The sequence below is a fragment of the Podarcis tiliguerta genome (genome assembly GCF_965153285.1).
Source record: "Podarcis tiliguerta genome assembly, chromosome: W".
NCBI lineage: Eukaryota > Metazoa > Chordata > Lepidosauria > Squamata > Lacertidae > Podarcis > Podarcis tiliguerta.
The window spans coordinates 11,512,575-11,525,574 of record NC_139552.1 but is presented as its reverse complement, the minus strand read 5'-3'; the positions used below and the strand labels follow the sequence as shown (position 1 = coordinate 11,525,574).

The window sequence follows — 13,000 nt, the reverse complement described above, 5'->3', positions numbered from 1 at the left end:
AATAGTTCATCATTAATACACATATACTACAGATATACAAGCATACAAACATACATTTCATACAATCCTTAAAAGTGTTCAAACATACTTACACTCAATCCCACCAATAATTCCTTTTCCCACCACCATCCCTTACCCCTCACCCCACCTTTGTGTTAGACTTCCAATCTACTCAATTGCAATTTCTTTCCACTTCTATTACTTTCTTTCACACACCTTTAGCCTAATTTCATACTTCTTTTTCTATTACACATTGTTATCCATCTTATTCAGTATTTCAAACAGAACTTGTTTATTCTAATAGGAGTTCTGATTTTTCGATATGGTTTTGCAAGTATCTTTTAAACACCTTCCAGTCCCTATCTATCTTCTCTTTTGAGGTCCTTCCAATTTCTCCCATTGTTTTGGATATATTGTAGTACTCCAATAATTTGGCAAGCCACTCTATTTTTGTCGGTACAATACCACTTTTCCAGTTTTTCACAATCAATAGCCTTGCGGCTACTGTTGCGTATAAATACAGTGGTGCCCTGCAAGACGAATGCCTCGCAAGACGGAAAACCCGCTAGAGGAAAGGGTTTTCCGTTTTTCAATGCGCTTCGCAGGACGAATTTCTCTATGGGCTTGCTTCGCAAGACGAAAATGTCTTGCGATTCTGGAGATTTTTTTTTCGCTACCCACCCCCTTTTTCTAAGGTGCTAAGATGCTAATAGCCTTTTAGCAGCTAATCCCTTAAGCCTTTAATAGCAGCTAATAGCCGCTAAACCGCTAATAGCGCTAATCCACTAATAGGGTTGCTTCGCAAGATGAAAAAACTGCTAGACGAAGAGACTCACGGAATGGATTAATTTCGTCTTGCGAGGCACCACTGTATAAGGTCTTGTCTTCTTCCTTTAGGCTTCCTGGTACTATTCCCAATAGAAAACCTTCTGGTGTTTTCCTAAATGAATATCTAAACATTTTTTTCATTTCGTTATATATTATTTCCCAAAATTGCTTGATGTTTAAACAATTCCACCATATATGTATCATAGTACCTTTTCCAGTGTTGCATCGCCAGCAGACATCACTACAATTTTTATTCATTTTTGTTATTCTTTCAGGTGTTAAATACCATCTATGTTGTATTTTGAGGTAATTTTCTTTCAGTATATAACACATAGTGAATTTCATATCTTCTTTCCACAATTTTTCCCATTGTTCAAGCATAATATTTTTCCCAATATCTTGCGCCCATTTAATCATTGATGCTTTAACCAATTCATCCTTCGTTTCCCACTCTAAGATCAGATTATACAATTTAGATATATTTTTTAATTTTTCTTGTATTAAATATTTATCGAATTTTGATATTTCTTTTTCAAATCCTAACTTTTTGTCTTTCGCTAATCTATACTTAATTTGAATATATTGGAACCAATCACTAATATGAGCTTTTATTTCTGTATAATCCTTTAATTCCAATTCTCTGTTTTCTTCCTTTAATACAGTTTTATAGGTAACCCAATTTTCTTTCATATTTAATTTTTTCACTGCAACAATTTCTGCTGGCGATGCCCACCAGGGAGTTTTCGGTTCTAGGAGTCTTTTATGTTTCTCCCATATTTTATATATAGACTTTCTGACTATATGCCCTAGGAAGCCTTTATGTACTTTGACTTTTTCATCTATTAGATAGGGATTGCATCCAAATCTCATCTCTACTCCCTCTAAATCCAATACATCCGAGTCATCTAATTTGATCCATTCTTTTAGCCAGGTCAGACCCACCGCATCATGATATAACTCCATGTCTGGGAGACCAAATCCTCCTCTCTCCTTCTTATCTATCATTATTTTGCTTCTTGGCTTTTTCCCTGACCATACGAATTTAGCCAAATCTCTTTTCCAGTTATTAAAACATTTATCTCCTCCTAGTATTGGGATACTTTGAGATAAAAACATCATCCTTGGTAATATGTTCATCTTTATTACCGATATTTTCCCTAGTAAGGAAAGATTTAATTTCCCCCATACTTGCAAGTCATTTTTTATTTCATTCCATGTTTTCCCATAGTTCTCATTACTTAAATCTATAGTGTTTGTTGTTAAATTTATTCCAAGATACCTTATTTTATTTTTAATTTCCAATCTTGTAATTTCTTGTAATTTCACTTTATCTTTTTCTTCCATATTTTTCACTAGTATTTTGGTTTTCCCATAGTTTAATTTGAATCCTGCTAATCTGCCATATTCGTTTATGCATTCCAATATTCTAGGTGTACATTGTAGGGGATTTTCTGTTGTGATCATAACATCATCTGCAAAGGCTCTTAACTTGTATCTTTTTTCACCAACTGCTATTCCTCTTATTTGGTTGTCCTGCCTTATTTTCTTTAATAGAACCTCTAATACTATTATAAATAACATTGGGGATAGGGGGCATCCTTGTCTTGTACCTTTAAAGATGTTGATTTCTTCTCCAAACTCTCCATTAATTATAATTTTTGCTTTCTGTTGGTCATATATTGCATTTATACCTTTTTGGAATTTTGCACCTAGACACAATTCTTTTAATAGTTTTTTCATAAATTCCCATGAGATTTTATCGAAAGCCTTCTCCGCATCGATTGAAATCAGGGCTGCTTGTTTATCTCTTCTTACTTGTAGATATTCCATTATGTCTATTATATTTCTAATATTATCCTTTATCTGTCTACCTTCCACAAATCCAGCCTGATTTTTATGTACTATTTTTCCTATAATTTTTTTCAACCTGTTAGCCAATAATCCTGCGTAAATTTTATAATCCGAATTTAACAATGAAATGGGTCTATAATTTGAGACAGATTCCAAATCTGTACCTTGTTTTGGCAGGAGCGTTATATACGCTGGAGTCCAAGACTCTGGAATATTCCCCTTCTCTACTGCTTCCTCTATTACTTCTTTTAGTGGGTCGATTAATTCATTTAACATTTCTTTGTAGTATTCTGCTGGTATGCCATCTGGACCTGGGGATTTCCCTATTTTTAATTTTTGAATTGATTCCTTAATTTCTACGGTTGATATTGGTTCATTTAATAATTTATGGTCTTCTTCTGCTATCTCTATTAATTTATTTTTCGTTATATATTCCTCTATTTCTTCTATTGGCACTTCATCTTTTTGATATAATTTTTTGTAATATTTTTCAAATTCTTTTTTAATTTCTGTCATATCCCTTATTGTCCTCTCTTCCACTTTTATTTTACTTATTAATTTTTCATTTCTTTGTTTCTTTAATTGCCAGGCAAGGATCTTGCCTGGTTTATTTGCCCATTCAAAATTTTTATATTTCCAAAATTTGATTTGTTGTTCTACCTCCTGTTCTATAATATTATTATATTCTACTCTCAGTAATTTAATTTCTTGATTTAATCTCTCTTTATTTTTGCTTGCATAGGCCAATTTTTCCTTCATTTTAATTTCTTCTAAAAGCTCCCTTTTCTTTTTTTCTTTATTCTTATATGCTATTGAGTTTTGTTGTATGAAATATCCCCTAACAACTGCCTTCCCAGCATCCCACACTGTTTTAACATCTGTCCCTTTCCTCCAATTGTTTTCAAAATATTCCTTCATCAACTTTCTGGCTCCTTGTATTACTTTTTCATTTTTTAATAAGAAAACATTCATTCTCCACCTTTTCCCCCTTTCTCCTCATTTCCTTTAAGAGTTAATGATACTGGATTGTGATCTGTAAGTGTTTTTGGTAATATTTTGGCATTCTCTGCTTCAATTGTCATATCCTTAGTAATCCATATACTGTCAATTCGACTATACAAATTTTTTGGTTCTGAGAAATATGTGAACTCCTTTTCGACAGGATATTTATATCTCCATATATCCACTAAATCAAAAATCTTTACCATTTCCATAAAGCTTTTTGGCAACTTCCCTTCATTTCCCCCCCTCTTCTTCTGCGATCTATCCAATTCTGGTTCCATTACTCCATTTAAATCCCCTAACACAATAATTCTCATATCTATATATTCCATTAATAATGATCTTACTTTAACATAGAATTCTGATTTTCTTTTATTTGATCCATAGATTCCTGCTACCACAATTGGTTCCCCCTCTAGTGATATTTTGACTATTACAATCCTCCCCTCTTTATCTTCATATAACAATTCTGGTTCATATTTGCTTTTAACATACATTCCACCCCCCCCTTTTTTTTCTTACATCAGATGCGATGAATTCTTCCCCTAACTTTGGTTTAACCAATAGTCTTTTATGCTTAGTATTGCTGTGGGATTCTTGTAAACAAACAAGGTCCCACTTCTGCCTCTCTAAGATACGTTCTATTTTCTGCCTCTTCCTCCTATTATTTAAACCATTTATGTTCCAAGATAACAATTTAAATTTCATTCTATATTAGTTTAAAAATTATAAAGTTAGTGGAAAGAGTTTAAATTATCTGCAGTGGTAAAGGAGAAGGGTTTTGTAATAGTTATTGGTCTGATTCTTTACCACTGGCGTAGTTCTTTATCCTTCCACCCTTTGCTGAGCTCTTTCTTCTTCTTCCGCCTCATCCAATAGCTTTCCCTTTCTTCCTTCCTCATTTCTTACTTCGCTTTTCCCGCCTTCTAATTCTCCTCGATACTTCCTCCAAAACATATCTGCTTCCTCAAATGTCTCAAATCGTCTTCTTTTTCCTTTGAAATTGTAGGAAATCCCCACTGGGTATTCCCCTCTGAAGGATATTGATTTGCCCCTTAGTGCTTTTGTTAGAAATTGGAATTGCTGTCTCTTTTTTAACAGCCTAGGTGGGACTTCGCGTAAAATTATTATTTCCTTTCCATCTATGGTTAATTTGTTCTTACTCTTTACTTGGAGGATCTTATCTTTCATCCAATTTGATGTGAATACAATGATGCAGTCTGCCGGCCATTTGTTCATTTTTGCTTTTCTTGAGTTCACTATGAAGATTTTCTCTGTCTGTTCTATTATGTATTTTTCCTGTAGATGTAGCCACTTTGCTAAAGTTTCAGTCATCTTCTTCCAAATATCTTCCTCCTCCTCTTCTGGAACATTTCTGAATCTCAAGGTCTTCTCTTTAATCTGCATCTGTATCATTGCTAGCACATCACCAGTAGCTTCCTGGACTGCTTTTTGTTCCTCCATCTCCTTTTTCAATTTGTCCATTTCTCTTCTATGTTCCCTTTGTTCTTTGCTAATTTTCTTCACCACCTCTTCCATTTGTTGATTCTTATTCTTAATTTCTTGTACTTTCCTATCTGTCTCCTTCATTCCTTCTAAGACTTCTGTTAATTTTTCCTTTATTTCTTCATTTTCTTTTTCATTTTGTTTTCTAATTTTTCTAATTTCCCATCAATTGTATTGATTTTTTCTTCCAGCTCTTTTCTCAATCCTCCCACGTCCAATTTCAAACTAATAATAAGCTCCCTCAAATCCATTTCTTCAAGGCCTGAGTTTCTTAATTGTTGCTGTTTTTTAATTGCATGAGACATTTTGCATTCTCATTTTCAACCACCAGATGTCCTTCTATTGCTCCTATTTTCCTTTATTACTGCTTTTCCTACTTTGTCCACTGGGTGTCACTGTGTTCTTATTTACTCAACTTGCCAGCTTCTGCCCTCCTTTAATCCTCTCTTTCACTATTTTGTCTTCGTCACTTCCTCCTTCTTGATGATTACTCAGCGTCTTCAGACCTTCCAAGCCATCTTATCTTATCTGTGAAATTCCCCTCCTTTCCCCCACAGCATTCCTTATTCCTTTGTCCTTATCTTTCATTCAAGGACATTCAGTTTCAAAGCAGCTGCTCTACTCCACCCAGCAACAGGCAGCAACAACAGGCAGCCTGCACCGCTTTGCACTTTGTAGTAAGTCCGTTTCAGATAGTGTGCTTTTCAAATAGTTTAATTGCAATCTGAGTGATTTCTTTACACTCTCTCCATATTTTTTCCCGTTCTTCTGTCTTCCCTTTACTTTTGTGGTAGCATTACTTCTCCTCCGCTATTTTTACTCTTTATCTTGTTTTGGGTTGTTTTGGGTTTACTCACTCTGTGAGGGATTTCCCCCCCTGAGTTCCCTTTTACCCCCTTGTCTTATTTCCTTTTAGGTTTTGTTACTGCTGCTACCACTTTACGTTTATTTTAATATAGAAATAGAGATTTTACCATCTTGTCGCTGCTTCAGTGATGTGAGGCTTTTCACCGGTCTGTTTGACGTTCTTCTCTGTGCCTGGATTCCGCCCCCCCTCAGCCGTTTTTTCTTCAGCAAGGGGTGCCGGGACTCCAAAGAGACACTGCCGAAGTTCCTTTGACTTGAGCTTTCTTCCAAGCCTTTTCAGGGGTCGTTTAGCCAAACGTTGCCCCTCACAGTACCGGTGTAAGCTCCGACCTGCTTACTGCAGTCAGAGCTCACACTGTTGCAGCTGTGGTAAAAGCGGAAGTCCCCTCCTGTACATTTGATTTCAAGTAAGTTAACACAATGAGAGGGCAGAAAAAGGAAAACAACTAGGAGAGGGAGAGTAGACTTAGCTTCCCAGTGATGGAGACCCTTAGTTAATCTCAATTAAATGAATACTCAGATCCTATGGATGACTACTCAGAAGGTCCATTTATTTTAATGGGACTTACACTCACGTAAGCACACACAGGACTGCAACTTTAACATTTCTGTGTTGATTTGGAATGAAAATCAGTTTTATTTAGTTTCTTTTTAAAAAGATTTGTAATGTGGCAAGACTTTGTAAACGAAAATTAAAAAATAGCACTTTTTGTTTTGGAACTACAACTACTGCACATTGCAAACCACCCTGTGAATCTCTGATGAAGGGCAGTATAGAAATTTAATTAACAACAACTACTACTGCAACTGCAAGACAGGTGATGGAGGACAAAAAGTGCAAGAAGGTAGACATAGAAAAAGGCACCGGCAGGTGACAGAGAAAGGAAGGATGTGGTAAAAATTATGGAAAACAAGCAAGTGGCAAAGTCTTTTTTGGTAACAAAGTACAAACATAATTGGTGATGAAGACTTGCTGTCTTGGTCAGTATCAACCACAGGCTTCACTTAAGAGAGAAAAGCCAGAAATCAGAGAGAGGATATAAGGTTCAAAAGTTTGACCAATGTGTATTAAAAAGAATAGTATGCCTACACCTCAGTGTGCGTTGCGTGGTGAGATGCTAGCATGATTAAGTATAAATCAAAGTGAAAATCTGAGAGTGGGTCCCAGGTTCCTGGTTGGGAGTCAGAGGTGGGTCTTGGGTCTGGACTGGTTGAAGATCACTGTGCTAGTGCAACTGTTGCATTGGATTCCTATGTTGCATAGCATTAAAACTCACCTGTCTGCTAGCACAAGAGGATGCAGAACATTAGATACAACCCTTTATATTTTCATACATGACATTGCCTATTACTGTGACATACAATAATCATCATTAAAGAACCAACTCTGCTGCAAATGAGGGGAAATGAAAGTACTCACTGCAAGATGGAGAGTTGTCCAGCAGGGAATATGGCCTTTTGGTAGCCTTGGCATCAGGCACTAATTCAAATGATGGCATCTTGCCAATGTCAATCCCTTCGGCCATATGAAGAATTTTCTCCATAACTTTGGGGCCATACCTGCATTTAAGTGAAGGAAGGTTCGAGTAATAAATCATCATTACAAAACTCTCCTTACTGCTCTACTCCGACCTCTGGCTACTTAAGTGGGTGCCCTGTCACACCAAGAGTTGTGTGGGTACAACACCTTCCCACACCTTTTCCCAGTTGGAATGAAATATAATGTGAAATCCAAAAACACAGAAAACTGCCTTATTCAGAGTCAGCCCACAGGTCCACCTAGCTCAGTACTGTCCATACTTGGGATAGTCAATGTGGTGCCCTCCAGATGCTGTTGGACTCCAGCTGGCTGGGACTCCTGGGAATTGTAGTCCAGCAACATCTGAAGGTTGACCGGCTGGGAAAGTCTGCCCTTGGCAAAAGAAGGGGAGCCATTACACTAAGAAGGGGAACCTTACACTATGATATAAAACTGGCACCTGCTTCCAGTTAAAATGCAAACAACATCCAGAATATCCAGATATGCTGGCATAGGTCCTGCCTTTGGCACACATGTGTGCCGAAGAAACATGTGTCTGCACTGTCATTAATGCTTTACAGAACAATCCAAACTACAGGAAGCCAACCAGAGTAAATTATGCTGGTGCAAATTTTGGTGTAAATCCAAACTCCATACAGAAGCAGGGCTACTGCCAGCTGAGCTCACTCAAGTCTGGCAGTGGGCAAATGACCCTTTAAAATAATTTGATTGAAGGGGAAAACTTGCTCAGAGTTCCCTAGGACCCAAATCTCCCTGTCACGAGGCAGGGTCAGTCTGGAGAGAGTGGGGTGGCCCCTTTCCTAGGGAGGATCTGTGATTTGGTCCTTCCTTGACCAGCTAGTGGGAGGGACAATCCAAGTCTAAGTGACTGCCCTCCAGGATCCCCAGGGAAGTTTGATTGAACACTACCCTTTTTGCTAGTGTAAGTACCAGTGGGTTGTGAGGTCACATAACTGAGCTGAATGGGATTTAGAATAGGGGCAAGTCTCCTGAACCATCCTGCCCCCACCACACCCCCAGAATGCTTCTTTTTGTGGACCTACCTGGGTCATTCCACATCAAGTGAATCAACTTTTTTACCTCATGTCATCCAATTTTCTTAATATCGTTCATATGCTAGTTTAACACCTGGACAGCAGGTGGGGATGTGGCAGCATTTGTTTGTTTGTTTTATTGAATTTATATCCCACCCTTCCTCCCAAAAGAGCTCAGGACGGCAAACAAGAAGAAACAAAACAATAAAAACAAAAATCTTAAAAACAATCCCAATACAGATGCAAGCTGTGAAAGATCTGAATTTAAAAGGCTTGCTGGAAGTGATAGGTCTTCTGTAGGTACCAAAAAGATAACAGAGAGAGCATTTGTCTAAGATTTAAAAGTTCAAAAGTCCTAATTCTTGTATTGTGTGAAACAGACCAGCTCTTTAAGATGGTATCTGCAGGAGGCCCTCACCTTCAAACCACCGTAATTGATGGGGGTGAGACAATCTTTCAGGTGTCCTGGTCCTAAGCTGTGTTGGTGGTAGAGTGTGTTGAACCAAAGTTGAACTGTTTCAGAAGCTTTGCTAACGCCATCTTGGTAGTCAAGATCAGAGTTAGAAACTGAGTTATGAAAGCTAGGAGCTAAATGGCACCTAAAACCTAGGTTATGGGCACAACGGAATGTCTAGGCATGCTTTTTTATAACAAGAATACAAAGCTGAAAATGAATGAACTAAAATATCATGCTCATTTTTCATATGGTCTAGTCCTTCCCCTGCCCACTGCCCTAATATTCTAAAGAGGGTCTCTTCTCCAGTCTTCAGAGAGTAGCTGGAAGTGGGGAGACAGAAAAAGTCCTCCTTTTCTTTGAGACTGCAGGGTTTTTTGTTTGTTTTTTAAAGAAATATTTATAATTTTCATTTATAACAAATAAACATTTCAACTATAATTATCACATTTCAAACCTCGACTTCCCTCCCTCTCTTTATATGGTTCCTTAAATTTATTTACACATTTCCTTGCATATCCCAGTTATCTCTACTTATTCCTTTATTCCTCTGTTTTCATATATGTCACAGAATAACAACAGCAACAACAACAACAATTTATTATTTTTATAATAAATTGCGCAGTGATTCCTCTTGCTGTTCTGGCTTCTGGGATTCAGAATATTTTTTTTCTTGTTTTCCTCCTCCAAAAACTAGCTGCGTCTTATGGCCTGGTGCGTCTTATAAAGAGAAAAATACGGTAGATGACATACAGGGGTATTCAACAAAGAAAAAAGGAAAAAAATGGCTTTGATATTACAAGATCAAAGCTGGAAACCAAATTGTTGGGAGGTAAAAGTAAAATATTATCAAAAATGTACAATTTATTACTAGAATGGCACACAAAAGACGAAGAGGTAAAAGAGGTAATGATAAAATGGGCAAAAGATTTTGGGTATAATATACAATTTGAATCCTGGTCAAAGTTATGGAATGAAGGAAATAACTTTACTGCATGTACGGCATTGAAAGAAAATATAATGAAAATGATGTATAGATGGTATCTAACCCCGACTAAATTAGCTAAAATGTATAGAATGAGAAATAAGAATTGCTGGGAATGTAATGTTAAAGACGGAGATTTTTATCATATGTGGTAAACATGCGGTAAAGTCAAATTATTTTGGGGAAACATCTATAATGAGTTTTAAAAAATGTTTTAATATACTTTTCCAAAAAAAACCCAGAAGCATTCTTGTTGGGTATAATAGGAGGGGAAATACCAAAAATAGACCAGAGGCTATTTATGTATGACATTACGGCAGCCAGAACTTTATTAGCCCCAAAGTGGAAACAGCAAGAACTACCAGCGGTAGAGGAATGGCAGACAAAGATGATGGACTATGCAGAATTAGCAAAGCTGAAGGGGAAAATTCAAAACCAGAGCGACTAAACGTTCCAGAGAGAATGAAGTAAATTCATTCAATACATAAAAACACTAGCAGGACTGCAATAAATCTTGCAATGTTTATTAGAAGATTTTTTTTACATTTGATTAAAGTTTAAAAATATATTGGAATAAATGTAGAATTGTGACGATATAAATGTGCAGAAATACGATGTAAGCATGTGAAAACCAGATGACGAGATGGAGGGAAGTCAAGTGGCTCTGCAGAGCCAAAAGTTATGTAAAAGGGAATAAGATGTTATGTGAATGTTAAAAGTGGAAAATCAATAAAATATATATTAAAAAAAGAAAAGAAAAAGAATTTATGCAAAGCAAAGGGGGGTGGGAAAGCAATTGAAATAGACCAACACATTTTATTGCAAAACACTCACATCTTAGATCTGGAAGGTCATGATTTTAAATTTGGCTGGCATGCATGTCTTTAGTATGGGAAACCTAAAATATATGAATTTTTTGAATCATGTTATCAGGAAGAATTTGTATAGAGTCTGGAAGAAATTCTCAGTACGCCTTTCAATCGATGTCAGCGACTGGGTTCAATAACTGGTTCTGTCCCAACTGGGCTAGGCGACTGGAGCACTTTCAGAGACCTTCCAATCCTGGAAAACAGGTCCCAGTTCACTGGACCCACAACTGTGCATTGTGAGCACCAGACTCAGCAGAGTATAAATAATGCAGAAGCTAGCTGTGAAGCATAGCTCCTTTTATTTCTAACAGCTACTGCAAACTAAAGAACTACTGGCTTGCATGAGTGTTACACCTCCCACTCAGCCATCTGGTCACTACATAGATAAGACTCTCTCCACACACAGTCAGGCAGTCAGGCAGGCAGTCAGGAGCGGAAGACGGGAAGAGCAGTTTCCGCCCCCTCCTTTCTCAAAACATCAGATCAGGATATTCTTGCAATGGGTGGGGGTGAAAATATAAACAATCTCCCCCTTTTTATACCAACCATTGCAGAATCTAACACATTTGCAATTTATGTACATATACAGCGAGTTGTTCCCTGTTAACAACTTTGGTTAGTGCATCGGCAGGTATTTATTTCCCTGGCATATAGGACACTTTCACAATTCCTTTCTGGATGCATTCTCTAGCTCGTTGAAGCTTAATTTGTAGATACTTTGTTCTCTGTTTGCATCCTTCAGAGCGGAGCAAAGCTATACAAGCTTTATTGTCCTGATAGACCTGAATAGGACAAGTAACTTTCACTTTTACATCCTTATACAGTTGTAATAACCACTCTATGTCCATGAGGGAAAGAGTTAAAGCATTAAGTTCTGCTTCCCAAGAACTCGTGCTTACTGTCGCCTGCTTCCTACAAGATCAATCAAAAAGGCATTGATTATACAAGTAGCACACACCTGAAGTGCTTTTGCCATCAATTGCATCACCGCCAAAACTGTCGTCGGCATAAATTTCAAGACCTCCAAATTTTTGGCTAGTAAGCTTCAACCTGTAATGCACAATGCCTTTTTAGTATCTCGCTATGCGTTTCAGCGCCTTCCAGTCTTAAACTGTGGGTTGGTTTGCATGTCTGCTGAGCAGATTTACACTTACAGCAATATCTGGTCTTGTGCACCTTGCTATAAAACTGAGTGAAAATATCAACAGAAATATAAGAACCTGCTGGAAAAGAAAACACCCCTATGGTTATCGCCAATGGAAGCTATTGCAATCAAGAGAATCAACATGGACAGACAGCAGACAACCTATACAGACTTACTGGACCTCTCAGGGAGGGAATCCAGATTGAAACCAAAGGAAGGAATAAGGAGCCAAGTAACAGACTATTCACAGTACCATCAATTGTATGATATGTTTAAACTAGGTAAGAAAAATGGATTTCTGGACCAAAGCTCACAAAAGAATTATTAGAAAATAATGAAAAACTATTGTCTAAATGTATAAGCTACTATTGGAGTGGGAAACAAAAGATGAGCTGGTAAAAGCTTCAATGACTCACTGGGCAACTGATATAGGGCATAATATAGAATTTGACCTCTGGGAGAAATTGTGGAAGAAAGATTTGAAATATGCCACAAGGTACACTTTGAAGGGAAATTATATGAAAATGATTCATAGATAATATTTAACACAGAGTAGATTACGTAGTTAAGATGTATAAATCTGAATCTGATTTGTGTTGGAAATGTAAGGAAACAGAATGAACTTTTTTCATATGTGGTGGGCATGCAAAAAAGTTAAAGAATATTAGGAAATGATATGATGAAATGGAAAAAAAAATGTTTTAAAACAACATTCCCAAAAAAGCCAGAGGCATTCCTGTTAGGAATGGTTCTGAAGGAGGTACCCAGGTGTCAGTAAAAAATATGTATACGACAACAGCAACTTGGATCTTGTTAGCACCAAAAGGGATGGTCCCTAGTTAGGAGAATTGGCAACTTAAGATGATAGAATATGCAGAGGTAGCAGGTCTTACAAGTAGAATAAGAGAAGAACAGGCATT

The 13,000-nt window shown here is 37.1% G+C and overlaps 1 protein-coding gene across 1 annotated transcript in view; it reads right to left on the bottom strand.

Annotated features, from left to right (window-relative positions):
- LOC310668829 (NF-kappa-B-repressing factor-like) overlaps positions 1-13,000 on the bottom strand; it is a 35,388-nt gene that overhangs the window by 9,338 nt on the left and 13,050 nt on the right. Inside the window, exon 2 of the mRNA XM_083422158.1 lies at positions 7,475-7,614. Coding sequence (XP_083278284.1) covers positions 7,475-7,614 — 140 coding nt within the window. The remainder of the gene's footprint in view (positions 1-7,474; positions 7,615-13,000) is intronic.